The 26,943-nt window shown below is 46.3% G+C and overlaps 1 protein-coding gene across 5 annotated transcripts in view; it reads right to left on the reverse strand.

Annotated features, from left to right (window-relative positions):
* Nucleotides 1–26,648, reverse strand: part of ARHGAP21 (Rho GTPase activating protein 21) — a 173,611-nt gene extending 146,963 nt beyond the window's left edge. For all 5 annotated transcript variants that reach the window (XM_059729087.1, XM_059729085.1, XM_059729086.1 and 2 more), the window contains exon 1: nt 26,288–26,648. In XM_059729087.1, coding sequence (XP_059585070.1) covers nt 26,288–26,356 — 69 coding nt within the window. In that variant the 5' untranslated portion in view covers nt 26,357–26,648. The remainder of the gene's footprint in view (nt 1–26,287) is intronic.
* Between the last annotated feature and the right edge of the window lie 295 nt (nt 26,649–26,943).

A 26,943-nucleotide genomic window follows, 5' to 3' on the forward strand; every position in this document is an offset into this window, starting at 1 on the left:
GGACTGGACACACTTGTTTCACTGAACCGACATAGAGGACTGATGGGAGGGGCAGAGAGCTTCAGGTGGTTACTGTGGGGGGGGTTGTTTTTTTTAAGAGGAAAGTTAATTGGGGAATATTCATGGGGTTCTATATGCAGAAACAGTTTTGCAACAGCTATTTTTGTGGGAAGTTGACGTTATGTTGTTTAAGGGTTTAATATAGGAAGTTGTATGTTTCTGATAGGTAGTTGTTTTGTGATATGAAGTCTTGGTAAAACAAAGATGGTCAATAAGTGAAACTTTGTAAGTGTAAAGTGCATTTTTAATAACATTTATAATAAAAAAGTTCCCATCGGCATCTTTGTCAATATGGGTGATATATTTTATAGTATTTAAATCCACGTTATAGTATTAGTATCTAGGCAATGCATTTAATCAGGTTTCCTTATACATGAATATAATACTAGGGGCTTCTCCCTCCCCATGCTGACTGGGGGAAAAACCTTGTCTTGTATTAGAGTAAATACAGTAATACTGGAGTCTCAACAAGCAACTCCAATACATGAGGAAAATAAAAATAACAGCAAGAGACAAAAACTGCACAAGGAGATTCTCAGCTCGCTGAAAACCAGTAAGTTACACACAGACAATGAAAGGAAGGGTGGGTCACTAAAGAAGTATACAAATAAAGAGGGCAAATATGTAGGGACAACAAGCAGGAAAGCCAAGTTTAAAAGGAGTTACAACTAGCAAGAACCATAAGAGACAACAAGAAGAGGCTCTACAAATGCATCAGACAGAAAAGACAGATCAGGGAAATGAGTTCTGCTGCTCAATTGAAAAGGGGAGTTTTACAAATAAGGAGGATCAACCTAACCTGTCCCTTTCCAGTGAAGGGGAAAGTTCTTCCTTGGGACTCCCCAAAGCAGCAGCCTTTTTGGTCTCCCTCTCCTGAGAGGACCCTGCAGCCAGCCCTAGCACTGCTTCACAAGGGCTTAGAGACCCTAGCAAGCAGTTTCCAAATGGGGTCGCAGGGGTGGGGGGCTGTGGGTTGGGAGTAAGGGGCCATGCTGAGGAAGTGGGGCCATAAATGTGGTCATGCTGAGGAAAAGTTTGGGAAACACTTCCCTAGCTCTTTCACATGGCCTCTGGCTTAGAGATACCAGCTCTCAGACCCTGGCTTCCCCAGTGATCTGTAGTACCCACACCTCTGAGAGCGCCTTCTTTTTGGTCAGCTCCTGGGAAAGAGGGAGGGTGTTTTCCTCTGTAAAAGAAGAGGGTTATCAGAGTGCTAATTATCCCAAAACAACAACAGATTCTGCTTCAAAACAAACAGTCTACATCAGAGGTAGGCAATGTTTTATGGCCAGAGTGCCGAAAAAACCACAATGTCTACCTTGTAAGGTGCCGGTACATCACAAAAACAAAACTGGGGTGGAAGGGGTACATGGCAGGATGCACTGCATATTTAATACTATTAATAATCATTAATGTTGCTTTTTTATTTTTATTTTATTTTTTTACAGTAAATAGAGAGCTAGTGTCAGGCGGGGAGCGGGGGCTGCCCCAGGGCTCCGCTACTCGGGCCCCAGCGGGGACCCAGCAGCACCGGAGGTGGGGCCCAGCTGGCCCACGCAGCTCCGCAGGGATGGGGCGCAGACATCCTGCCCACAAAGGGATGCTGCCTGGCTGGGGCAGGACACCGGGCTCAGGGGGCTCCTGCTTGATCTCTGTGTGTGCCGGGTACACTGGGAGTGGGAGCTGCAGCCACGGGCTGTTCCCCAGGTTCTGGGAACAGCCATCGCAGCCGGTGCTCAGGCCCGAACCAGCTGGGAGCCTGCAGCACAGAGGCTCTGTGCAGTGCCTGCCCCAGCCCTGGCCCCCTGAGGGGAGCTGCGGGTGGGCAAAGCCAGGATCTGGACAGGCTGAGGCAGCCGCGATGGCTGTTCCCAGGCTCCAGGGGTCTCCCGCGGCCAAGCCCCTGCACCGGGGATGGCTCTGCCCTGCCTGCACTATGCCCAGCATGCAGGGAGGCCGATCCCAGAGAGGGAAGCCCGCCGAGCCTGACATCCTACCCCAGCCAGGCAGCATCCCCACATGCACAGGGTGGCTGCGGCCTATCCCCGAGGAGCTGCATGGGCTGCCCAGGCCCCACCACGGGTGTCGCTGGGCACCCTCGCCTGCCTGCCTGCCTGCCCACCCACCACAGCTTGAGCCTGCAAAGCCCCAGGGCAGCCCCCACTTCCTGCCCAGCCCCCACCTTCCTAAGGGCCTGACCCGGCTGGCTTGCCCGCGGCGCCTCCCCCCACGCCGCCCAGACCCTGTCCCAACCATCCAGCCCCAGCACTCGGCACTTTAGTGCTGCCCCGTGAGGGATAGGACGTCTGCCTGCCCGGGTAGCTCCCTCCAGGGGTCAGCCAGGCTGGAGGGTGCAGCCTGAGAGCAAGAGGCAGGGGCAGTAGAGCACAGACAGCCTCCCCCTGCTTTCTTCTGGCTCTGACCCAGTGCCTGCCACAGCGCTGGGACTTGTGGCTGCACAGGAGAGCCCGGAGCAGCAACTTTAAAAAAAAAAACCCCAAAACAAAAATTTCTTTGCGTGCCTCCCGGCATGCTGGGAAAAATGTCTCCGTGTGCCTTCCTGGCATGCTGGGAAAAATGTCTCCATGTGCCCTCCTGGCATGCTGGGAAAAATGTCTCCGTGTGCCACTAATGGCATGAATGCCTGGGGTTGCTGATCCCTGGTCTATTGTGTCCTTCCAGTTCCCTGTCCTCACTCACACTTACTGTGTCCTCGCTAGGACTGTTCCTTCCCTTGGTCAGCCCTGGGACCTCTCTTCTCCCCCAGGCTCTCTCACAGCTTCACACATTTTCCTCAAGCCATCAGCCACACTTGCAACAAAACAGTTACCAAACTACAGTCTTCACCTAGGGACAACACTTGCCCAATACAATGAAACATTATGTCACCGGGAACAAAAGAGCAGTCTCTGTGGCCTGCTGTCAGGCCTAGACTGCCATCTGTCCCCCACATAAAAAAGGGTATCTAGATGTCCTACTTAGGGAACTATTAACAAGCATTATTTACAGTAAAGTCAGCCCACACTGAGCTTCCCACAGTGCTCCCCCACCAGAACTGCAGGATAGAGCTTCACCTGCTTTAGCTTCCTTTGTCACAGAGAACTATTAAGGAAAGACTCAAAAAAAAATGGAAGTGTCCAATACCTATTTTGCATCAGTCTGGCAAACTCCACAATGACTATGACCAGAAGAATAGCAATAAAACATATAAACAGAAAGGAAAATGGAGACAGATCACAATATGTAAAGAGTGAACTAGGGAACTTGAATAAACTTCAATGAATTAAGAAGAAAGTTAAGAGATCCTGATAGAATTCAACCCAGAGTGTCAAAAGAAATAGATGAAGAAATCTTGGAGGCTCTAGTAATAACAACAGTTCTTGACCAAAAGATGAGGTGCCAGAAGACTGGAGAAGGGTTAATGTAATATTTGCATCTTCAAAGTGGGGGGAAAGGAAACCTGAGGAATTACAGACTAGTCAGTCTGACTTCAATACCTGGAAAATATAAGAGCAAATAATAAACAGTCAAGTTGTAAGTAACTCTGGTACCTGGAATTTAAGGATAATTACCATCAGTCAGAATGGATTTCTTAATAAATCACAAACAAATTTAATTTTCTTTTTTGATAAAATAACCTGTTTGGTGGATAATATACACGGATTTTAGGAAGGGTTTTGCATAGTTCCACAAGCTTCACAGACAGTCGTGGATCCAAAGCTGTTCATCAATTTTATTAATGGCACTGAATCCAGGGATAAAGAATGTAAATGATCCATTGTCAAATGGCAAAAAACAGCGTCTGCAAAACCTTTTGAGGACAGAATCATAAAAAATTAGGGTTGGGACATCAGGAGGCCATCTAGTCCAGGGGCGGGAAAATACAGCCCCGACTGTGACACATCTTGTCGCCCCCTGGGCACTCACTGCTACATGTCTACACCCCACCACACACGTATCCACACCCCCCACACACCTCCAGCCACCCTCCCCCTTCACACCCCCACAAACCTCACACACACCCACACAGTCACACAAACACCCCCCACAGCCTCCTCACCCTCTCTCTCACACACCCCCTCCAAAGCATGCAGGAGTAGGACTTCATTTTGAGGTACAGGCATGTCGCATCTTATGCAGGGGTTAGGTTCTGAACTCAGCGCGCAAGGCAAAAATCACATATAGTCAAATCGCATATTACCTGCCAGCGATTTGACTAGCGGTGACTGCCTCTGCTTCCAAAACCTCCTGCCGCCGCCACGGAGCCATGCTTAGAGCTGTGAGGCCGGCGGCAGTGGCGCAGCACAGGGTGGCCCCTCCCACCCTGCGTATAGCTGAATTCGCTCAAGTTAAATGCGTGTATGATGCGACTGTACTGTATTATGCAATGACCTCTATATATGCAATGCAAATGCAAATGAATCAGGACAAAATTTTTTTTTTTTTAAATTAAAATGTTATTTTCAATGTTTGATTTTTAGTATATAATTAGGTGTTTTTTTCTGGTTCCAAGATGGCAAACCCCTTCCCAAAATGAGTACTTCTGGCAGCAAGGGGAGGGGCTTCCGGTGGCAAAGGTCAGGGGTCAGGGGGTGGAACATCTGGTCCCAAAATGGCAGCCAGGGGACAGGATGACCCTTGCAGCCCCCAGCAGCTCACCATTAAGTGGCCCATGCCAACCAAGGCTTTCTCTACCCAGGCCTTAAAAACCTCCAAGGATGGAGATTCCACAACCTCTCTGGGTTGCCTATTTCAACGCTTTGCTACTCTCCTCATGAGAAAACTTTTCCTAATATCTAACCCAGGGGTTTTCAACTTTTCAAGGAGTGTATCCCTTCTGGTGGGTACCCCTCCTGAACTGTACCCCCTTCCAGATGTAGAGCAGCCAGTCAATAAGTTGGGGGGTGAGCTCCCCCGGTGGCCAGTGATGGGCAGGGGGAGTAGGGGTGCTGACAGAGAGCAGGGGAGCCGGCAGCAAGGGAAGGTCACATGCAGCCGCCAACTCCATCTATACATTCCGTGCTGCAGCCAGGCACCACGTGCTGCTTTCCCACACGCAAGTATGCCTGCTTCACACGCCAGCTTTGCATGCAGCCAGCTATCAGCACCACCCCCACTGAGTGTATAGATGGCAGCGGCTGCTGCGTGAGAGTTCCTCGCATCACCACCATGCACCGGAGGGAGATGGGGGGTGCTGACAGCCAGCTGCATGCAAAGCTGGTGGCACAGAGAGGCCAGGGTACTCGAGCACAGGAAAGCAGAGCGCAGCGCCCGGCGGCAGCATGGCACGATGACCCCATGCTGCCGCTTCCCAAGTACCCCTGCTTTTCCACGCCGCCGGCTTCACATCCACCCAGCCATCAGCAACCCCCACTCCCTGGCCAGCTGGACATGAAACCAGTGGTGCAGAGAAGCAGGGGAACTTAGCCACGGGGAAGCAGTGTGCAGTGGTAACACGGAGTGCTGGATGGCAGCTGTGGCCCTGCCCCTAACGCCACCACTTCCCAAGTACCCTTGCTTCTCCACGCCACAGCCAGGTATCCCTTGGGGCCTTCCCAAGTACCAGCAGGGGTACGTGTACCCTTGGTTGACAACCCCTGACATAACCTAAACTTCCCTTGCTGCACTTTAAGACCACTGCTCCTCGTTCTGTCATCTGCCACCACTGAGAACAGTCTAGCTCCATCCTCTTTCAAAACCCAGTTCAGGTAGTTGAAGGCTGTTATTAAATCCCTGCCCCCTCAGTCTTCTCTTCTCTAGACTAAATAAGCCCAAGCCCCTTGGCCTCTCCTCACAAGTCACGTGCCCCAGCCTTCTAACCATTTTCACTGCTTTCCACTGGACTCCCTCCAATTTGTCCACATCCTTCCTGTAGTTGGGGGCCCAAAACTGGACACAATACTCTAGATATGGCCTCAACTGTGCTGAATAGAGGGGAATAATCACTTCCTTTGATCTGCTGGCAACACTCCTACTAATGCAGCTCAGAATGATGTTAGCCTTCTTCACAAGGGCACATTGTTGGCTCATGGTCAGCCTATTGTCCACTGTAACCCCCAGGTCCTTTTCTGCAGAGCTGCTGCTTAGCCACTCAGTCCCCAACCTGTACTAGTGCATGGGATTGTTCCATTCTAAGTGCAGGACTTTGCACTTGTCCTTATTGATCCTCATGAGATTTCTTTTGGTCCAATCCTCCAATTTGCCTAGGTCTCTCTAAATCCTAGACCCACCTTTCAGTGCATCTACTATTGTTCCCTACTTGATGGCATCTGTAAGCTTGTTTAGGGTACACTCTATCCCATCTTCCACGTTTTTGTTCAATATCTTCATCAACACTGGCCTCAGGACCGATCCCTGGGACACTCCACTCAATACCAGCTGCCAGCTAAACATCAACCCATTGATAGATACCCTTTGAGCCAAACAATTAAGCCAGTTTCCTATGGACCTTAGAGTTCATTCATCCAACCCATATTTCCTTAGCTTGCTAGCTAGACTGTTGTGGGAGACCGTATTAAAAGCTTTGCTGAAGTCAAGGTATACCACAGCCACTGGTCTCCCCACATCCACAAAGCTAGTCACCTCAGAATAGAAGGCAATTCAGTTGGTCAGACATGACTTGCCTTTGGTGAATCCATGCCAACTCTTCCTAGTCACCTTCTTCTCTGCCAAGTCTTTAGAAATGGATTCCTTGAGGACTTTTTCTATGATTTTTTTCCAGGGACCAAGGTGAGGCTGACTGGTTTGTAGTTCTCCACATGCTCTTTCTTCCTCTTTGTTAAATATTAGCACTATATTTGCCCTTCTCCAACCATCCAGGACCACTCCCGATTGCCACAGGTTTTCAGAGATAATGACAAGTGGCTCTGCAATCACATGGGCTAACTCCCTCAGGACCCTTGGGTGCATTGCATCAGGCCCCATGGAATTGTATACAGCCAGCTTTTCTAAACAGTCCCTAACCTGTTCTTTTGCCACTGTCAGCTGCTCACCTGGCTCTCCAAACTGTGCTACCAAGTGCCATAGTCTGGAAGCTGACCTCACCTGAAGTGAAAAAGGCATCGAGTACCACAGCCTTTTCTGTATCACCTATCACTAGGTTGCCTCATGCATTCAGTAAGGGACCCACACTTTCCCTGATCTTCCTCTTGTTGCTGACATACTTTAGAATCCCTTCGTCACCTGCTAGCTGCAACTCAGTTGTGCTTTGGCCTTCCTGATTTTATCCCTGCATGCCCAAGCAATACTCTTATACTTCTCCCTACGCATTTGGTCCAAGTTTCCACTTTTTTTAAGCTTACTTTTTGCATTTTAGCTCACTGAAGAGTAGCCTGCTGCTCTTCTGCATACTTGTTGGTCTTCCTACACATTAGTATGGGTTACTCCTGCACCCTCAGTAAGGTTTCTTTAAAATACAATGAGCTCTTCCGGGACTCCTTTCATTCTCAGGACTTGCCTGCCAGGGAATCCTGCCCATCAGTTCCATAAGAAGTTGAAGTCTGCTGTTCTGTCCAGGGTCCTTAATCTGCTGCTCTTCTTCTTTTCTTTCCTTAGGATCCTGAACTCAATCATTTTGTGGCCAATTTAGGATATGTTAAAGCTCATGGACTAGGGATTATAACTTCTAATTATATATTATTTGAGACAACATATTCATGTAACCTTTTTAGAAAAGTTTTATAAATAGGTCAGGCCATGGACTATATTAGGGGTCCAATCTTATGGGGTTCCCAGGGGCTCCTCTATAGATTAGTAAAGATTAAAGAAAACCACTCTACCCAATGGGACTCAAAGCTCAGTCTAGAAGATCCCATTAAGCATCTCTGTAACGCTTAACTTCGTTTCTCAAACTGTGGATTTGTGCCTCCACAGATAACATCCTTGTTAACAGCAGTATATGGAGATGAGAGATAAAAGACCTGATTACCTACCCATCTGCCCTCTTGGCTCTGCAAGTTTGTGTACACAGAGTCCAGCCCTTACCTCTTTCTGAAAGTGAAAAGTTTCAAGAAGTTAAATGAATAAAGGATATCGAACAACAAGAATATACTTTCTGTAGAAAACGACGATTAAATTGAGGCTTCTTGACCAGTGAGTTAAATCAATTTGATTTAAATCAAACCTACCCTGCGCAGCTTTCATTCCAAAGCCAAGTTTTGAAGCCAAGATTTTTTATCATTCTAGACTGCAACTCTTTTAAGTAAGTATAATGGGATTTAAGTAGCTGGATGCCAAATTACAGAGGACAGTTCCTACCACCATGTAAAACATGCAGCAATAACTGAAAAATAAGTGTAACATAATTTGTAAAAGAAGCAGTTACCTCCAGTACATATATAGGGCAAGTACAGCCTACAAGAAGAACTGGATGCACAAATCTCTTCCACTTAATTCTACAGTGGAAATGTCTGTGGTTAAGCAGAACACTTCTACCATAAAGGAAGTGAATGCAGCAACACAAGCCAACACTGCATTTTTCTCATGCAGGGTAGCAGCAGGAAAGGCAGAAAGTCTAAGTAGAAACAGAGAACTTGCTCAAGCACAGTGACAATCCTGATGGCACACGACATAATGTATGACAGCCTAACTTGCTGTCCTGTGCCACAAGGGAGTCTACAATTTTCAGTTGCCTGCACTAGAGCCAGTTCAGATGTACAAATTCACATGACATTTTGGAGGAGTAGGAGAGGAGTACATAAACCCTCCAATAGCTCTAGATTTCCTGCTTCTCTCGCCTTTTTTTTTTTTGGGGGGGGGGGGGGGGGGGGGGGGGGGGAGGGAGGGAAGCTTTTTGACAAGAAACCAGGCTCCTGAGGAACAGATGGCTGTCTCTGGGAGCAGAGAATACAGCAGGATGTGAGCTACCATGCTCAGTGGCTAGAAGGCAACTCCCTCTGGTGAGAAGTGCATTTCCCTTACCCCTGCATTCTTGTCAGAGGGTCTAAGACAGTGGTTTTCAACCTTTTTTTTTCATTTGCAGACCCCTAAAAAATTTCAAACAGAGGTACAGGCCCCTTTGAATTGTAACTGTGGGTATTCACATACTTTTGATTGATTGTCATTTTTCACAAACCAAGTTGAAAAACCACTAGTCTAGGAACACCTTGAACACAGTCTAACTCAGGGGTTCCCAACCTTTTTAGGCTGAGGACCAGCAAGCCATGGACCAGAAGTGACTGGCATACTGTGGGCCTGTAGCCAACCCTTTTTTATACTCAGTTTAAAATAAAAGCAGGGTTGGCTGCCGGTCCTCGGTCACTTCCAGTTCAGCAGCCAGTCCTCCTGCAGACCGGCAGCCAACGCTTTGCAGCCTGGCACTGGACCGCAGCCCAGTGGTTGGGAACCCCTGATCTAACTGATATCCACTAGCTCTGAAAAGGAAGCTGTAGTAACAGCATTTACTTGGACAGAAGGAGAAAAGAGCCAATATACCCTGAAGTAGTTTTTTTTTCCTCCCAGACTCAAAACAGTTTGACAATTAAATCCATATCAGATAACACAAGATCTTAAAAACAGACATTGCTTGGTCACAAGTAGCTTTAAAATATGTACGTTTTTCTTTTTTTAAGAAAGTCCGCACAGTATTTTTTTCAGGGATTATAATATTCATAACAGAGGAAACATACAATAAATACACTTCCCTAACTTAACTCCACTCAGTACAAAAAAAAAAAAATTGTCCTCCACTACTTCTAGGCACTATATTCCCAGTGGGAATTATTTGTTAATACTGTACACACCTTACTGAGTAACCATGTAATCTTACTACACACCTAGTAACTAGTTGCTGCCTCTCCCCCCGCACCCTGAAAATTTATTTCTTTTGTCTGAGTCATGGACCATTTTGATTCCAAGAAACTGGGAACAGAAACTGGGTCTATGCCCCTACATAGCCCCTAACAGTTTAAAATACAGATTTTAAAAACAAATGCCACCCAGAAAAGTGCTGCTCTATGGTGCAACAGGGAAGCCTAGTCCTGCTACTATTAAAAGACCAGGGGAAAGGGAAAGGCCTGTAAAAATCAGACTTCTGTGGCCCAGAAGGGCAGAGCACTGAACTGTATAAAATCAACTCCTAAGCAAAGCAGGATAGAGTGGATCAGACCAGAAAGGGAGCTCTCTCAAGACAGATCCTTCTACACACAGTAAGCAAGCCCTGAAGGGCTGGACCTGATTGTGGTCAGCAAGCAAGGGAAAGCCAACTCTTTGGACTTGGCTAGGTTCATTTGGGGTTTGTGTTTGTATTTTGGGCAAGGCATATTCTGAGACTTAGGAGCCTTGTCATGAGGCTTGCAATAGCTTATTGGAAAGTAGAGAGGTCAAACACTTCTGGAAGGAGTGCAATTCCTGATTCTGTTTGTGGACTGTTGAAGACTCATTATGCTGCAAGCCCTGTTGAAACTTATTCTTGGAGACAGAGTTGGTGGCATTATTCTGAGTACTCCTAAAGAAGAGGCTAGCAGAATGGCACTGGCCAGACAGGAGCTCAGACCAGGTGTGTACTACTGTGGCCTACTCACTGGAGCTAATTGAAAGCTACTGGCCCAGGAGGAGATAACTAGAGGCTTGAATGGTGCTCATTAATGCTTGCAGGATTTAAACAGGTCAGCTGGAATGGGAAAGCAGTCTGAAATGGACTGCCAGGTGGTGTCAGACCGCTCAGGGTAACAACAGATCTGCTACACATGGAACCATGAAAATCAGTTCCACACTCCTTAAAATACTGCTTTCCTTTCCTTGCACCTCACCTTCCTGGGAGGTAAGCTACAGGGGACTGAGGAGCCCGGACTCCAGACAGGGGCTATTTCCACCCACGGAGCCTGGCAAATCCTCACTAGTGAAGGATGGCTGAAGCCTATAGCGAGACCCAGAGCTGAACCCCAGAAGGGGCCCTGAGAAGTGAGAGTGGCACTTCCCAGCAGTTGCAACTCCAGGGGGCGCTTGCGATTGGCAAAGTAGGATCCAGACAGTGGCAATCAGCAACCGTAGTGAGAGCAGTGTGTGGCAACAGTGATTCCCCACACCATTTTCCAGTACTGGTGACAACTGGAGCCCTGGATGGTGCTCCGTACATCATCATCAGAGACGCTCTTTAAAGTGACAGCTGGCAGCACGGAGCTGGTGGCAAGTAACAGTCCCCAGGGGTAGAGATGACTAGAGAGAACAAAAGTCTTCCCAGGGACGCGGTAAAGAATCCCTCTTGCCCCAGGCTTAGCTGGGCAATGTGCCACTCCATGGAAGGAGTGGGGCCAGACAGTCCCCGCAGGCCAGACAGTGCATATTTTAAGTGTTTATTTGTGAATATTTTAAGTGCCTAATATTTTAGGTTAGCTGTGTTCAAGGGTATTTGATATTAGGGCAATTCATATCTAAGGGACAAATATTTTGTAGGGTTGGACTTCTGGGGATTATTTGGGGTATTTGCAGACTTAAGTTTTACATCTAGGAAAGATGGATTTCCCCTGATTTGTAGGCAAGTGTTGTTTCAGAGAACCTTTGTTCAAACTGACTGAGCAATATGTAGAGTGCCCTATGGGCAGCATAAATCCTTCATAATAAGAAAATGTGCATCTGTTATTGAGTACAGCTGGTTTCGTTCCACAGCAAGCCTACAATAATTTTAATAAATTACAATTATATCAATTTGGGAAGGAAAAAAAAACATTTACAATGAAAACTAGTGAAACCTTAAACAGTAATGAGAGGTATTAATCGAGGACAAGATGTGCTAGTAAATTGCAAAGTGTTGTGTTACCCTAATATTAATATTCATGTTTGTTGTTAAGGAGGCACTTTTAAATTCTTGGACTATCTTTTTGGTAGTTAGCCTTTTGCAATTTTTTTAACATTTTAACTTAGTCTCATCCCAGTTAAAATATTGTTTTCCAGGTTTTCAAAACTGCTTGACTTTTTGAATTGCAACTCTGATCAAAAGATGATTTCCCTTCTTCTGAGACAGTTGGCATGCATTTGTTTCGGCCTACTGACACCCAGACACATTGACATGTTTTTAATCTTCGTGCATGGTGCATCTGCTTAAAGGTGTAGTCAATTACTATTTTCAGCTGCAGATCCTGCTCGGTCATGTAGGCCTTCATTGCCTTCGAGCTAGTTTGATTGTTGTAAGCTGTATTTGGGGTGAACTGTGAAATTTACTCAAAGCTCACATGCCCATTGTAAGAAGGCTGTCCCAACTGCTGAGCAGCTGGAGGCCACATGCTATGCAGTAGGCACCTTCCTGACATGTTGCATAGGCCTCCCCACTATGCTGGTGCCCCCCTGTCCACACAACCCCCTTGGCTGTAGGCTCCCTAAGCCCTGTGGGTTGGGGCAAGAAGTGAAAGTTAGAGGATGGAGCAGAAGCCTGGAGGTGGCAGCAGCATCAGAAGAGCAGCAGAGTGGAGGGGAGCAGTACTCGGAAGTACCCACCAGTTGGACAGCCCTGTATTACAAGATTCGCCCCCCAAATTAGGTAGGGTGGCAAAAACATTTTAGACTAGTTTCTGTCTCCTCCTCTCTGTACTGACTAATAAGCTTCTATGTGAAAGTTGTGGTGTTTTTTTTCTCCTTAACGCACCCAGATAGCATTGATGCCAAGTTGAGAATCCAGTGGTTTCCAACCTTTTTAGACTTGATTCACCCTTTGGAAAATGCCAGGTCTTAGGCTTTCACTCAAAAAAGTGTGTGGAAACATAATAGATAACTTTCTTGGTTGCAAAGAACTCAGAAAGCTCACATTAGGTCAGAATCTTTTTAACACTGAATTCCTAGCTGAAATCACTGGGTTTATCTTGTGAATCATGTGTGCACACCTAACAATGCTAATATTGTGTGGCACCCTTGAAAGTATCTCAGGGTGTTGCGGAACTCTAATTAAGAATCACAGGCTTCATCTCATTCTGACCAACTCGGTTACTGATATTCACCTTAAATACTGGAACTATCTTTCCTATGAAGTTTGTAGGAGTGTTAGGCAGTGCATTCTTAGTAACTGGTGTATGTTTCTGGAATTTTTTGATGACAGACTTACTCAGAGGTGGAGTTACAAGAGCACCTCCCTGCCCAGCCTGCTGAGCTACAAAGTTCTGGGTGCTTTGCTGGCAGGACAAATTAATTCTTCTTAATTAGGGGTGTACAGATAGATTTTTCTTGGCCGATACCGATAGGCAATGATTAACCAACCATATCAGCTGATGCTGATCCAATAACTGATATTTAGTAATGGTGCAAGGCATTTTAAAACTACTGATGTAAATAAATCTTTTTGTTTATTTTTCATTTATAACATGCACACACGCCTCCTGCCTGCTCCAGCCCTCGATAAGGAAGGTAGAGACCACCTTATTCCCATGCACATTGCTCCGCCTTTTCCATAGCTCCTACCCTCAGTCCTGCTCTGTGTGCAGCCTGTAGTACAGTCCTGGGTGGTCAAGGCAGATTTGTCTAGGATTTTCAGTACAATTTTTGCTTCTGAAAACAAACACAGTTTTCATAGTTACTGTAAACTTGTTTTGGTTCCATCAACTACAGCAAAACAGATCTTGTCTGAGTTGGTCACATCCTTTCCTCTTGCATCCTTACATTTTTGAACTGTGGTGAAAATAAGGAACTTGAAATGAAGGGCTGGCAAGAGTTGCAGTTGGTGTGTTGCATCCAACAACTCGGAGCTCTAGACTGTGTTCCTCTTAAAGGCCTAGGGGGAACTCTCTCTGTTCCTGCCCTGTAGCAGCTAAGTTTACCTTTCTATTTTACTCCTCTTCAGTTTGAAGCGGAGGAACCCTGAAGCTCTCCTTGGCCCCTCCCCCTTCCACCTGTCCCCCCAACTGTCCAGAGTCTACACATGTACAAGTCTTTGGCACTAAACATTGCCCTGGGGAACCAGTCTACCCAGATGGGCTGGTAGGCAAGCTGTACCAGTTGGTGGGGGAGACTGATCAAACAATGAAGGTGATCAGGGGGTCACTTAAAGGGAACTAGAGCTTATGAAAGAAAGGGTCTTTCATCAGCAGCTTGAAAGAGAGGAAGAATCATGGACACCCGAGGAGCCCAAATAGCGCGGCCCAAACAGTGCTTCAGAATGACGGGGAACCTGCAGGAAGGAAAGGCATTTCGAGGCTCTGCTGTTTTATCTGAATCTGCATGGCCTGAAACAAAGATTACATACTTAGAATCCCTCTGGCAAAAAAACTGTGTATTATCCATTTAATCTATAACATGTCCCCGAAACAATCAGCCCTTTGGTTCCTCTGATGTAGCTTTGGAAAAGGTTGCGATTAAGCTACTGGAGTGCTGAGAGGCTAGAACTGGTCCTAAGGCCCAAACTTACCTTTCTGTAAAGGTATACCAGAGCCTGTGCTCAGGAAGCATGCTCAGGAAACCACTTATCTCACCATATCAAGTGAAAGCAGGCATGCAGCTCCAACTTGCTTGACACAACCACAAGAACCTTGTTGAGTGTCCAGCACAAGGAAATTACCAAGCAGTGAGATACCATTAGCAGCAAGTCTTTAGCCACTCCTTCAGAGAAAAGATCTTTTCCACTTTGACAGCTAGCTGTCAAGTAACCTAGTGTCTAGTTGGTCATCTAGCCAAAAAAAAATGCATTTCCTCCTTTAAAGCACATGACTGCATAACAGGAATCATGACTAAAAAGATTTATTTTGATGACTAGTTGCTTAACTTTGTTTTATAGTGGGAAATAAGTTATGCCTATACAACAATTAGTCTCCATATCATGACAGAAATCTGTTTCATATACAGGAGCTAAAAATTCAGTCTAGTTAATAAGAGTCACAGGAAAATACCTGCACTTCAGTGATTACGCAATGTTAATTTCAGATTTTTCTCTCAATGATACAAATAAACTGTGCAATTGATATACAAATAAAGTCTGCTTTCCATATGTTAAAAGTTCTAGAAAACTATAAACCTGACTTCTACACCCAACCAAGCCCCCAAACCCACTAATTTTAAAAAAAGTAATAATACACATATACCGCCTGCAACTTCATGTCTACTACATCAATGCCAAATATCAGTCTACACATGAGTTATGGCTACAGCATTACACCCACTTCCTGTACAAAGATAACCACTCTCCAGTGTTATGGGCTATTTGTTTGTTTACAGGGCAAAGGAGATTTAAGTTAGTTCCATGACGATTCCCATCCAGATATGAATATGTAACACACCTACTTTAATACCTCAGCAGCAATACACTATGGCCTTTAAACCTGAACCTTTAGAAAATATCAGATTTCTTCCTACTAAACAAAAACCTTTCCTTGCGTAGCCTCCGAGAGACTACTAGCGCGCGCATGCCTGCATGCGTGTGTTGCGGGGAGGGGACATTAGGAAAGGACTGTGGATGTTAAGAATGTACTTTAAAAAAAAAAAAAAAAAAAATCAATAAAAGAACACCAAGACTAAACAGGATAGAAAAAAGACTTGTAAAACTGACCAGTCTGGGTACTAAATTTACTCACTCACCCCTTACAACAGTGATTGATGATAATGAAAAAAAATGTCTGCAAGAGTAAGCAGGTAGAATTTTACAAAACAGAGTCAAGGAATGAGAGGCATGTGCAGCCACACATGGAAATACTTGTCACTTGAATCATTATAGACTCCTTATTTATCAGGAAAGGCATGAAAATGGAAGCTCAGAGCCCAAGGAATGAACAGTAACCAAAGGGAAAAAAACTAAAACAAAAGGGAGTAATGCAACCTGACTGCTTTTCATCCAAACACTGAAGAACCTGGTTGAGGTCAATGTTCCAAGTGAGCCTTTTATCCAGTGCAAGAAAGCCAGAACATGAGGATAGCAGGAAGTGGAGGTAATGACTGGTGAGTGAACATTTTCAAATCTGCTCTTCCATTTCTCAGTGTAAATACAAAAAAATAAAACCACTTTTCTTCAAAGAGGCAGTCCCTGTTGGTCAGTCACTCATATCTCATGGCCTAGTAAATCCTGGAGAATGGAAGATGCACCTACATCTAAACTCAAATCCAACCAGTTAAAGTTATATGTAAAGTTCATTAAGGAATTGGATTCCTAATAAGGAAAAATCAACCAGATCCTGGAGCTCTGTTACAACAGTCGCCCCCAACCAGAATTAAAACAATCCTGCTGAGTACATAAATGAGACTGACATCAATAATATTTGAGCACATTATTAAAACACAGTTCAGCTCTGTCTATACAAGAGAATGAGAGACAAGGATTTCTTAGAGCAATATCTTTTATTGGATCAAATGCATAGAATTAGATCAGTTGGAATAGAATTAGACAGGCTTTCGAATGCAAGGCATTCTTCTTCAGGTCCCAACATCCCTTTAACACTACTAGTAAAAGAATTACATTTCAACAAGTTGGAAAGTTCTTGTGTGCAATACAAAATGCATTATTATTGGAAAAGGGATTTAATAGTTTGGCCAGGTAGTGTTGACATGCTAGCAACGCTGACCAGACAAACCAAGTCAGAATCCAATTTACTTGCAAAAGTGTTTCCTGGGAATTCAATATCCTATAATTAAATTTCCCTGATCAGTATTAATGGCACAAAAGAGGAGACAGAGAAGGGTATTACTGTGTAGTCAAATGTTGGGTCTCATAATAGAAAATGAATTCACCAATTTTAGAAACATATTCCTTTAAGCTTGGAACATTTAGAATGCACACCTATATATTTATTATTATATGGTCAAGGACAATTTAAAAACTGTTTAGAGAAACAGTTTCCCAAGCAATTCTTTTAGCTTGGCTAGTCCTAAAAAAACAGAAAAAAAAAAAGAAACCAACACAGAAAACACAATATAGCAAAAGTGTTAACAATATGGCTTGCCGGATGAATCCAGCCCATGGTGCTGCTAGCTAGGTCTCGGACTAGAATCACATGCTGCACACAGTATGCAAGGACAGTCTGTGAGTCCAGTTCAGCCTGCACACTGGCCCCATGCCCCTCATTCAGCCCACAGGGCCCAATGAGTTGGAAAAAGGATTGCTCATTCTTTGTTGTTTTTTCCAGTTTCTTAATGAAAAAGCAGAATCTAGTCTTTCTTCTTTGTAAGGCTTACTGGAACATGAAGGAATTAAATACAATCAGAAGATATCTATCACAGATGAGAGGTGCACCGATACATCAGTTCCATAAAGTATTGGCTATATAAGGAAAATCAACATTATAGGCAATCAGCATTTTTTGGCTGATGTGGCCAATAATGTTGCTGATAAATGTCCTATGTATGAGAGCAGCGGCAGTGCAGTACACAGGTGGCCAGGAGTACAGCCCAGCAGCGTGGAGAGCAGTGTCTAGCTGGTAAGTCTGTTATGGAGAAAGGGGTGGGGCAGGGCAAGGGTTAGGGGGTGCAGGCTGAGGCTCCCACAATGAGGGAGAGAGTGGCTGGGGCAGGGGCAGGGCACAGGACACAGCCATGAGCAGCTCATCTGGAGGGTGAGGGAAGAGGCTCCCACTGCTATGCGTACCCTGAGAGGGCATGGGAGGGGCATGTACCCCTGGATCTGTATGCAGGGCGACAGCAGGCTGCCCACTGTGGGCTGCAGCTGGGGTTGTGCCAGGCTCTTCCAAGTGGGGGGGGCTGGGCTGGGACTGCACTCAGGGCAGGTGGTGGTGGCAACACTGGGAGGTGGGGGCTACTGGGTGGGCTGCAGCCACACCAAAATTTGCCATAGTGCTGCTGCCCACCATGAGCACAGCCTGACCAAGGCCCCCCCACTGGGAAGAGCTCAGCACAGCCCCAGCCCGCAGCAAAAGCCCACCTTTGCCCTGCACACAGATCCAGGGGACACATGCCCCCCTCCCCATGCCCTTCTGGGGTGTGTGCAACAGTGGAAGCTGCTCCATCCCACACCCCCCAGACAAGCCATGACTCCATCCCATGCCCTACCCCGGCTGGGCAGTGCCAGCCCCTGCTCCAGCCCCACTCCCTCCCTAACCATGGAGGGGGCCTTAATCTCCCCCCGCCACACACATCCCTTCTCTCCCCCATCACCCCTCTTCCCCCACAACAGACTTACCAGCCAGATGCTGCTCTCCATACAAAGCCATATCAGCAATCAAATCACTATCAGCCAATATGGCTCATTAAAAAAAATCAGCCATCAGTTTTGGCACAAAAAAATCTCTATCGGTGCAACCCCAACCACAGCTCCAGAAAAAAGTCAAGTTCTGGTTTGATCTAAAATGAACACTGAGAAAGACATTGAATGGCTCCCCCTACCTCCCCATCCTCATATATGTACCAATACTTTAATGGTAAATTAATTTCTCATGTGCATTTTACACAAACGAGTCCATAAGCTATCTATATAAACATGCAGTCTGTTCACACCCATATGTGACAAGCCACTCTTTTGATCCTAAGATAACTACAGTCCCCGAGTCCTAGGACTGCCCTGGGTTAGCTCCGTAGTGGGTGCACCTACAAGTGCTATTAGCACAGAGCAATAAACTCCAGTGCATATCGTGCCAGAGTTTAATGCTCCCAGGCATACTGTTTGAACATGCACCTGGGGCTGTAGCACGTTAAGTCAGGTCAGAGCATCCCTGACTGGCAGTGGGCCCAAGGGGCGAGCCTGCCCGCCCAGGCCTGCTCCAACCCAGCTCAACGTGCCGTGGAGGGGCTGCCTGGGGCATGTGGGTGCTTCAGTGTGGGGCTAGCCAGCACACAGCCCCCACACTGAAGCACACCCACATGCCCCAGCCATGCATTGCTACAGACTGAAGAACTCTGCCACAGGACAGTACTTGTATTTACAAGTAATTCTCACAAGAAATTCTTGTAAATAGACATATCCTGTGGCAGTTAATTAGTTTACTCTGTCCTAATAGTACTGTACGTGTAGACAGTGATATTTTAGTGCAGAGTTAATTAGGCAGCTCTGCAGTAATCCTCTCATGTAGACATGCCCACTTTTACTCTAATTACTCTGTTCTAATTTACACTTACTATCAATAGCTCCAATCATACAGATTGACAAAGAAAATCAGAGCGCTCCAATCAGCACCTCCCTTTCCCACCCCTAAAAATCAATGCTCAATGTAAAAGAGACTACAGCTCTACTCCATCCAATGACCCCTCTGCACTGGAGGTGGGATGCAAAAGGCCAGGCTATTGTCTTCTGTGGATCTTTTTCCATATCTTTAAATCTAAATTTTTATACTGTCCTTTTTTAAACAATATTAGTTACTTACTCATGTATCTGAATGAATGCATATAAATTAACCCAATAAAACAAAAAGGGCATGCATACTGCCATTTCAGTTAACAAATACAAGGCTAGTTTAGAAATAGGGTCAAATCTCTTTATTTGACTTGTGCCAATTCCAGCTGCTACACAGAAGCAATTAAATGTCTCTCCAAAAGGATTTAACATGTTCCATTTGATCTCATTTTTCTAAGAGCAAGATCTCATGGATCTCAGAATCAGAGCTGAGGAAGATTAGATCATCCAAGCCCATTTACCCCTCCCTTCCCCCTCTGGTGCTAGTGCATTATTATTCCCTACAGTATACTCTCTAGTGCTTTGTGCAACCCATACAGTGTGTCCCAACACATTATGCAAATGATGCATACATAAAAGCAAACAGACTATCTCAAACTGCATCCTTCCACCACCAGCCAATCTGTAATTAGCACTGGCCTCAGAAGAGATACCTAATTCACCCCTCAATGAATCAGTAGCAGCTGGCAAAAGGGAATAAAGAAATTAAAAACAAAAATAAGTCCACTGCCTACACTCTCAAGGGTATAACTCATGACTGCAAGCAAAATTCAAAACCTAAACAGCTGTTCGTATTTTTCCAGGGTGCAGACACTGAACCTCATGCCTGGCAAGAAATATTTACCAACATGATCCAGGCTCCCTGAACTGTGATGCCCATTCAGTCTAGCAACAGCCCATAGTGCAGTGGGTAACAGTGCTTGTATAAAAGAACTCACTGTCCAGAAGCTGTTATAACTAAAAGACAGACAATGTAAGGCAAAGACAAGAGTTTGCTTTCAGCTGAAAGCAATTCATTTATGGCACACTGGCTAACCCAGAAAAAAGCAGCAGCTCTATTTGTACAGTCCCCCTGCTCAAAACTGAGAAATTAAAGACACCAAAGGTTTGAGAAAGAAGGCATAATACCACTTTATCTATCTTTAATATTCCTATAGGCAAACGCTGAAAAAGAAACAAGTCTCTTACTTTTGGAAAGACTATATTAGAGTTTCTTCTTCCAATCCACAAAATAAGTTAGTGGGGAAAAAAGATAAAAACATTACAGGGCTTCTCTCTGTGGTCCTAGTGAAGTGATATAACTAAAACATACCCCATATCTGTCAAAAAAGAAATACTATATTGATTCAGGCTTGTTGGTTGTACCTTTTTTCCCCAACTATTTAGTTGGTCTAATAAAATATATCACATCTACCCAAAGAACTTTGCCAAACTATGTTGATGGCATTTGATACACAGAACCATCTGCATAGTTATTAAACATGTATTTATCTTAGCATGGAATTGTGAGCAACAATTCCAGGTATAACAATCTTCTTTGACATTCACATCACTGTAACACCTGTCAGCTCCAACTAAGTCTACTAAGATACAATGGAGCTGTGATTCTTGTACTGATGCTGAACAAACTCCCAGGGACAGTCTAAGGCTTCAAAATGTAAGAAGCCTGTAAAAAGAGTGGGTGGGAAGTAAAGTAGAATACAGCGTACACATATATTTGAATTTTTGTTGTCATAAAAACAGGCTAAATAAGAGCCAATTATCCCCACTCTCCAACCTAGCCAGATAAATGATGGGATGAGGGATCATTCTAGCTATATCAAGTAGGATTAGCACTTTTGATCCTCTATGATTTTGATCCTCTATGTTAAAGTGTAAATGCATGCTCTTCCGGACAGCCCCTGGGTTCCTGAATGTGTCTGCATGTATGGTTTCAATACTAATGCTGAAATTTCAATATAGGATTAATAGTGCAATTGGTATATTCAAGCTCAGATACCTTACTAACAAGGTTGATTCCACTTTTTATACAAATATCCTAAATTTTAAAGTTCTACCTCCTATCCTTTAGGATACAAAATAGGCATACTAGGAATATTAAAGACTGTAGAGAAAAAAAAAAATCACATGTTATTTAAAATAAAACAAAGGTTTTGCTCCCTTCTATTTCTTGTCACCACCAGCAGAATATTTGGACAGGACATCCCAGTAGTCAGTTAGAAAAGGTGAACTACTGACATACTAAAGAGAGAGAGAGAAAAGTATACAGAAAAAAGGTTCTGTAATGACCATACTGCATACATCTTTATCCAAAGGCATCATCACTACAGTAGTATGTATATGCGTATGCCTAACAGGTTCTGTAAAATACAAAAACCAGCTCTTCGTTCAAAATCATTCCTGTTCTCATGAAGTTACAGTTTACAAGTTACCTAAACACTATATAAGTTTAACTGTTTTGCAAGTTCAAAAAAATGTATGAAGCATGTCATTGGTTCCATTTTTTTCCCAAAATTATCATGATCCTCTTCCAAAAACATGAGTAAATCGAAAGACTCGGAGAACAGGATGGCAGAAATGGAAGCAAGATTCCATTTCAACATTTATTTTGATCTGAAATTTTCAAATTCATTTACCAAAGTAACCTCTAATCTTTTTCAAACTGAGCTTCAAAGTTCATGTCTGTTAAACCAGTTTTAAAACACAATTACCTACACCAATATATTGCAAGTGCATTCACCATGCTGAAGATGCAAATATTGAGTTCTTCTGCATTTAGAGCATTAGAAAGCATTCCACAAGTCACTAAGCATCAACTAAAAAACACTCAGTACTTTGTGGGCATGTTCCTCCAGATGGAAACTTTAGAGGGTAAGAAATGAACAAGAACTTTTTTCTGGGGGGGAAGGATTCATTTTTAAACCATCATGCAGACCTGCATCAGATAACCTATCCACTTAGCATCAAAATGAAAGTTTAAAAATGTGGTACCTTAGAAAAAGATAATATATTTCCAAACACACAATGTCTTCCTTATACGAGACCCATATTCTACCCTCATCATAACAATTAAGTCCCAAATAATTCCGCTGAGCTTGCTGTTGTAGCTCTACAGTTACTGAGCAGTAGGCCTGTGTGAGTAGGGAAGTATTCAATTCCGATTCAGCCAATTCGGAAGACAGTCATTCAATTAGGATCACTGTCCTGAATCAATTCGGCTGAATCGGCTTCAGAAGATTCGACGATTCGGATCAGCCAGGGAGAGGCATGAACAGCGAGGCAGCTGCAGGTTCTCCTGCAGCTTCTCCAACTGTGCCTGCCTCTCCCCGGGCAAAGGGAGCTGCGGGAGAAGCCCCCAGGGCTGCCCTGCCGGGCTCCAGCCTAGTCCTGGCACTAAAAAAGCCCTGCACTCACCGGCCATAGCAGCGGCGACTGGAGCCTCTGGGCGCTCGTGGCAGAGCCCCACCGTGCAGTGGGGGGCAGCAGGGATCACCCCCCCGGCACCTGCGCAGCAGTTGTCCCATCATGAGGGTGTAGCGCAGCTCAGCAGGGTGCTGCATGCTGTGTGGGAGCTGGGGTAGCTGGGGCCAAGCACTCTGGCTGACTGGTGGAGCCACCCCAGCTCCCAGACAGCGTGCAATGTCCTGCTGAGCCCTGATGCACCCATGCCACGGGGCAGCTGTTACATGGGTGCCAAGTGAGGGGGGCAATCCCCACTGCCCCCCGCTGCACAGGGGGAGCTCTGCCACAAGCCCTCAGAGGCCCCAATTGCCACTGCCAGAGCTGGTGAGTCCTCTGGCTGTGCCTGCCTCTGACCCGGCGGGGGAGCCGTGGAGCCTATACCCTGCTGCCACTTGCTCATCCGGCACAGGTGGGACTAAAGAAATAAATGCTATGCCAAAATATAGTGCTTGGCTCCACAGTATTTTGAGCAACTTGACTCTCAAATTACCCATTAGTTCACCAATGTAGTTCTGACTATCCATGCAGAAACCTTCAAGATCCATATTCCTATTTGATTATATATTCTACTCCCTCCCACACAGGCAATTTTTAAAGTTTTAAAACAGTTGAATTGTTCAAAATACCTGACTGTTACACTAACAAATCTAAAGGTCTCAGAAGAAAAGTTAAGTGCAAACAACAAGCATTTAATTTCAAAAGGAACATGAAATATCATTTGAATTTTAAACTATCACAAGGAAAAAAGTAGTTGGTTTAAAAAAAAATTAAAAAGATAGGCAATGTACTTCAGAATTTAGAACTGTGTACACCAGCTTAAGTAATACTGCCAGCAAGGCTGTCCCTAGGGAGAGGGGCAAATCAGGGTGACCGCCCCAGGCCCCATGCTTTGGGGGGGCCCTAGGGAGCTGGGCAGAGCAGCCACGGCGACTCCGCGCCACCACCACTTGCTTCGTGTCCTCCCCACTCCCCTGCCGCTGACAGCTTCTTCGGGTCCAGGGCACCATGTGATGGGAGCGGAGGCAGGACCCCATACCCTGCTCTGGTTGGCTCTGACTACTAGTGAAATACCAGTTTGTTTTCTAATACTGAATTCATGTTGACAATCAAAGCAAAGACATTTCCTAAACTTAAACAAATTATGAAAGTACACCTGCATTATATTTGATGGAAAACTAAGTTATCTTAAAAAAAAAAAAATAATGAAGCATTTAAAATTACAGAAGTGGTAATCTGAATCCTTACTTTTCTGAGGACATTCAAGTTTGCAACTGTACTGTATGTTAACAGCAATTACAAGCTGATTTATACTACCATACCGATGTCATTTGTTTAAGATGCATTGCTTCCCTACATGAGGTAGACAAATAGGACAAAGCAAAGGAGCAGCTGTAGTAGAGAAAAACTCAGTGATCCCTGTGCAGTTCTGCAAATACGCACCTACAATTTTAGGAAGAGTGGGAGACAGCCCTTTTACTGGAAACCATCAAGTCTCCCAGGAGAGCCCCAAATATAGCTGTCCAAAGGAATAACTCAGGTGGATTTAGGCAGAGCCTGAAAGTCCAAGGCTCTATTCTCCCCTCTCTGCAATCTTCTCAGCCAAGGGAAGCAACAGCAAAGAGACAAACACACCATATGCAAAATTAAAACATGCACAAAAGTAAAGTGGTAAAGATCATGAGACAAGTACAAGTAGCTCAAAAAGTAAAAAATAATGGGAGCTGCAATGAGACATTTAAAAAAAAAAAAATCAGAACATAGTAGCAGAGCACCCAGCCGTGAATCCACCTAAAGGCACAACAAAGATAACCAGGAATCTAACAGGACTGTATGCGCTTCCTGAAAGGACAAATCTTGACCTGGTTCCCCACCTGCATGTGCAAGGACATACAGATACTCCTTCCCTTCTCTGGATTTCTCTTTCCTTGCCATGTCAACAGACCTTGATACCAGGTAGTCAAGCTAAAAAACTGAAACAAGACCAAGTCATAGAGGGTTTGGATCTTTCTTACTAACTGACTAGAAACCCTATCTGCCTAACTTTTGCTGCAGTTCTCTTCCCTGCCACAAGCATAGACTACGGTTGCAGAGTTCACATCATGCAAACAAGATCTGCATGTAATTCAACTGCAGCCAAGTATTAAATGTACATGCATAAAATTAAGCTGTCAAGTGAAATGCACATGGGTAACAGTGTCCCAGACGCAAAGTAGTATTTGTTACCATCTTTTTCACAGAACTGTCACCTTATTTTCTGCATCAAGATGACTACACGGCAGACAGGACCCAACATTAGCAGCAAGATTTCTGTTTACCAAAAGTACACTTTATCAGACATAAAAATGACTCATTAGATTTTCTTCTGGTTTCCCTAGCACTCCCAAAGCAAATTCTAAAATTACTAATCAGAGAGCAATTCAACAGAGTTAAAAAGTTGAATTTTAGGTATACCTCTGCAAGTACTGTACACATAATCCCATTCAACTAGTTGCATAGAGGGGTCCCCCTCAAACCAAAAACATTAGTCACCGTTTTATTTACTTATTTATTTAGCTGTTTCTGACAAAGTATATTTTGTAGCATTAGAGGCTCAAAGAAAAATCAGATTTCTGAAAAATGTAGTGGTACATAACCCGCATGAACTGTGAACTGAAAAAAAGTCGTTACAGATGAGATCTGCCAAGCTGTGTGCTCTGAGCTATGCACGCTCTAGTTGGGCTACTGCTCGGTCTCCTACAAATCCCTATTTTCATCATTTACCTGCAAAATTTTAAGACGTGACATGTTTGTCTAATATGAGTATCAAAAGATAAATTTAAAGTAAAACCATAATAATTAACAGTGCATTGCAAAAGACCCGGACGCATTAAAGAGTCACCAAGTAGAAGGTGGCTTGAAAGCAAGGAATTCTAACCGCACGGGAGGGGACGGGGGTCACAGGCCAGGACGAGCGACAGCGTGAAAGACCCTACGAACCCAGTAGGAGTCAAACTAAAGCAGAATAGTTTGATCTGTGCATTAGCGAGGCTCTCCCTACCCCCACTGCTTCCACAGTGTTAAAGGAAAGGCTTACAAAAGAATTCAGGCATTTGATTACATGATAACACTGTCAAATCAGTGCAAGCCCCGCTGTTTTCCTCAAACACCTGTACCACTTTCCGCCAGGGCTGTGGGGGCGGAGGGACGGGGCCGAGGCGAGGCTGACACTTTGTCCTTGCCGGACCCGGTACTGGCGGCAGCCCGAGCCCCAGGGCTCGGCACCGGCGGAGGCAGAGGGCGAGCCGGGCCGAGCGCAGCGTAGCGCAGCGCAGCGCAGCGCGCCAGGGGCAGCCCGGGGGAGCCGGCTGCACGCGGGGCGATGGCGGCCCGTCCTGTGCTTCGCACACAGGGGACAGCGGCCGCACGGGCTAGCCCCTGCCTGCAAGAGGGGCCGGCAACAGCGGCTGCCCCGCAGCCCGGCCGGACACTCCGGAGCGCAGGGGGAGGCTGGAGCGGGGCCCGGCCCGGCTCGGCCCGGCCGAGCCGCCGCCACGGGCTGCGGGGATGGCTCCAAGCCGAGCCCGCGCGGGAGCCGCCGGACGATGCCCGGCCGAAGGCAACAGGTCCCGGGCCAGGCCCCCACCTCAGCGCCCAACTCCCGGCAACTCCGCGGCGGGAGGGGGCGGCCATTAAGGCAGCTCCGGCCCCGCGCCCGCCCGCCCGCAACCCTCGGCCCCGGCCCCGGCCCCGGCCCGCTCCTACCTGTGCGCCGGGCGCGGGGGGCGGGGGAGGGTCCTCGCCGGGGGTCCCCGCCGCCCGCCGCGTCGCCATGATGCCCTGCCCAGCTACAAAGGCGGCGCCGCTCCTCGGGAGCCCACATTGGCCGCGGGGCCAGCGGGGCGCGGCGCCCCTTCACCGCGCCGCCATGGGGCGGGGGCGCCGCCGGCCTTCAACTGCGCCCCGCGGCGCCGGCCTGCGTGGTGGGGAGAGGCGGAGCGGAGGTGTCAGTCCTTGGGGCGAAGCCGCCACCGCCGCCGCCCGGCCCTTGTTAGGCTAATTGCACTGGCTCGTCATCTTCCTCTTCCTCCTCCTGCTCCTATCCCGAGCCCCCGCCCGGGGTGGCGGAGGAGGAGGGACGCTCCCGCCCGCCTCCCTGCACGCGAGCCCTCCGCCCCGCCCCGCCCCGGGCTGGGGCTTTTGTCTGGTCCCGGGCGCCCGGCAGGGGGAGGCCACAGGCGGGACCCTGGGCCGGGCCGGGCCCGCCGCGCTCTCCGGAGCGGCCCTGCAGCCCGCGCCGCGAGCAGGAGCCAAGGAAAGAGCGGGCTCTGGAGGCCAGGCGCTGCCTGCCCGGCACAAAGCCCCGGCCTCTTCTCCCCCAAGCGTCCGGCCCGCCGGCCAGCTCTCCCACAGCCTCTCCT

Source organism: Alligator mississippiensis, chromosome 5 (genome assembly GCF_030867095.1).
Source record: "Alligator mississippiensis isolate rAllMis1 chromosome 5, rAllMis1, whole genome shotgun sequence".
Classification (NCBI taxonomy): domain Eukaryota; kingdom Metazoa; phylum Chordata; order Crocodylia; family Alligatoridae; genus Alligator; species Alligator mississippiensis.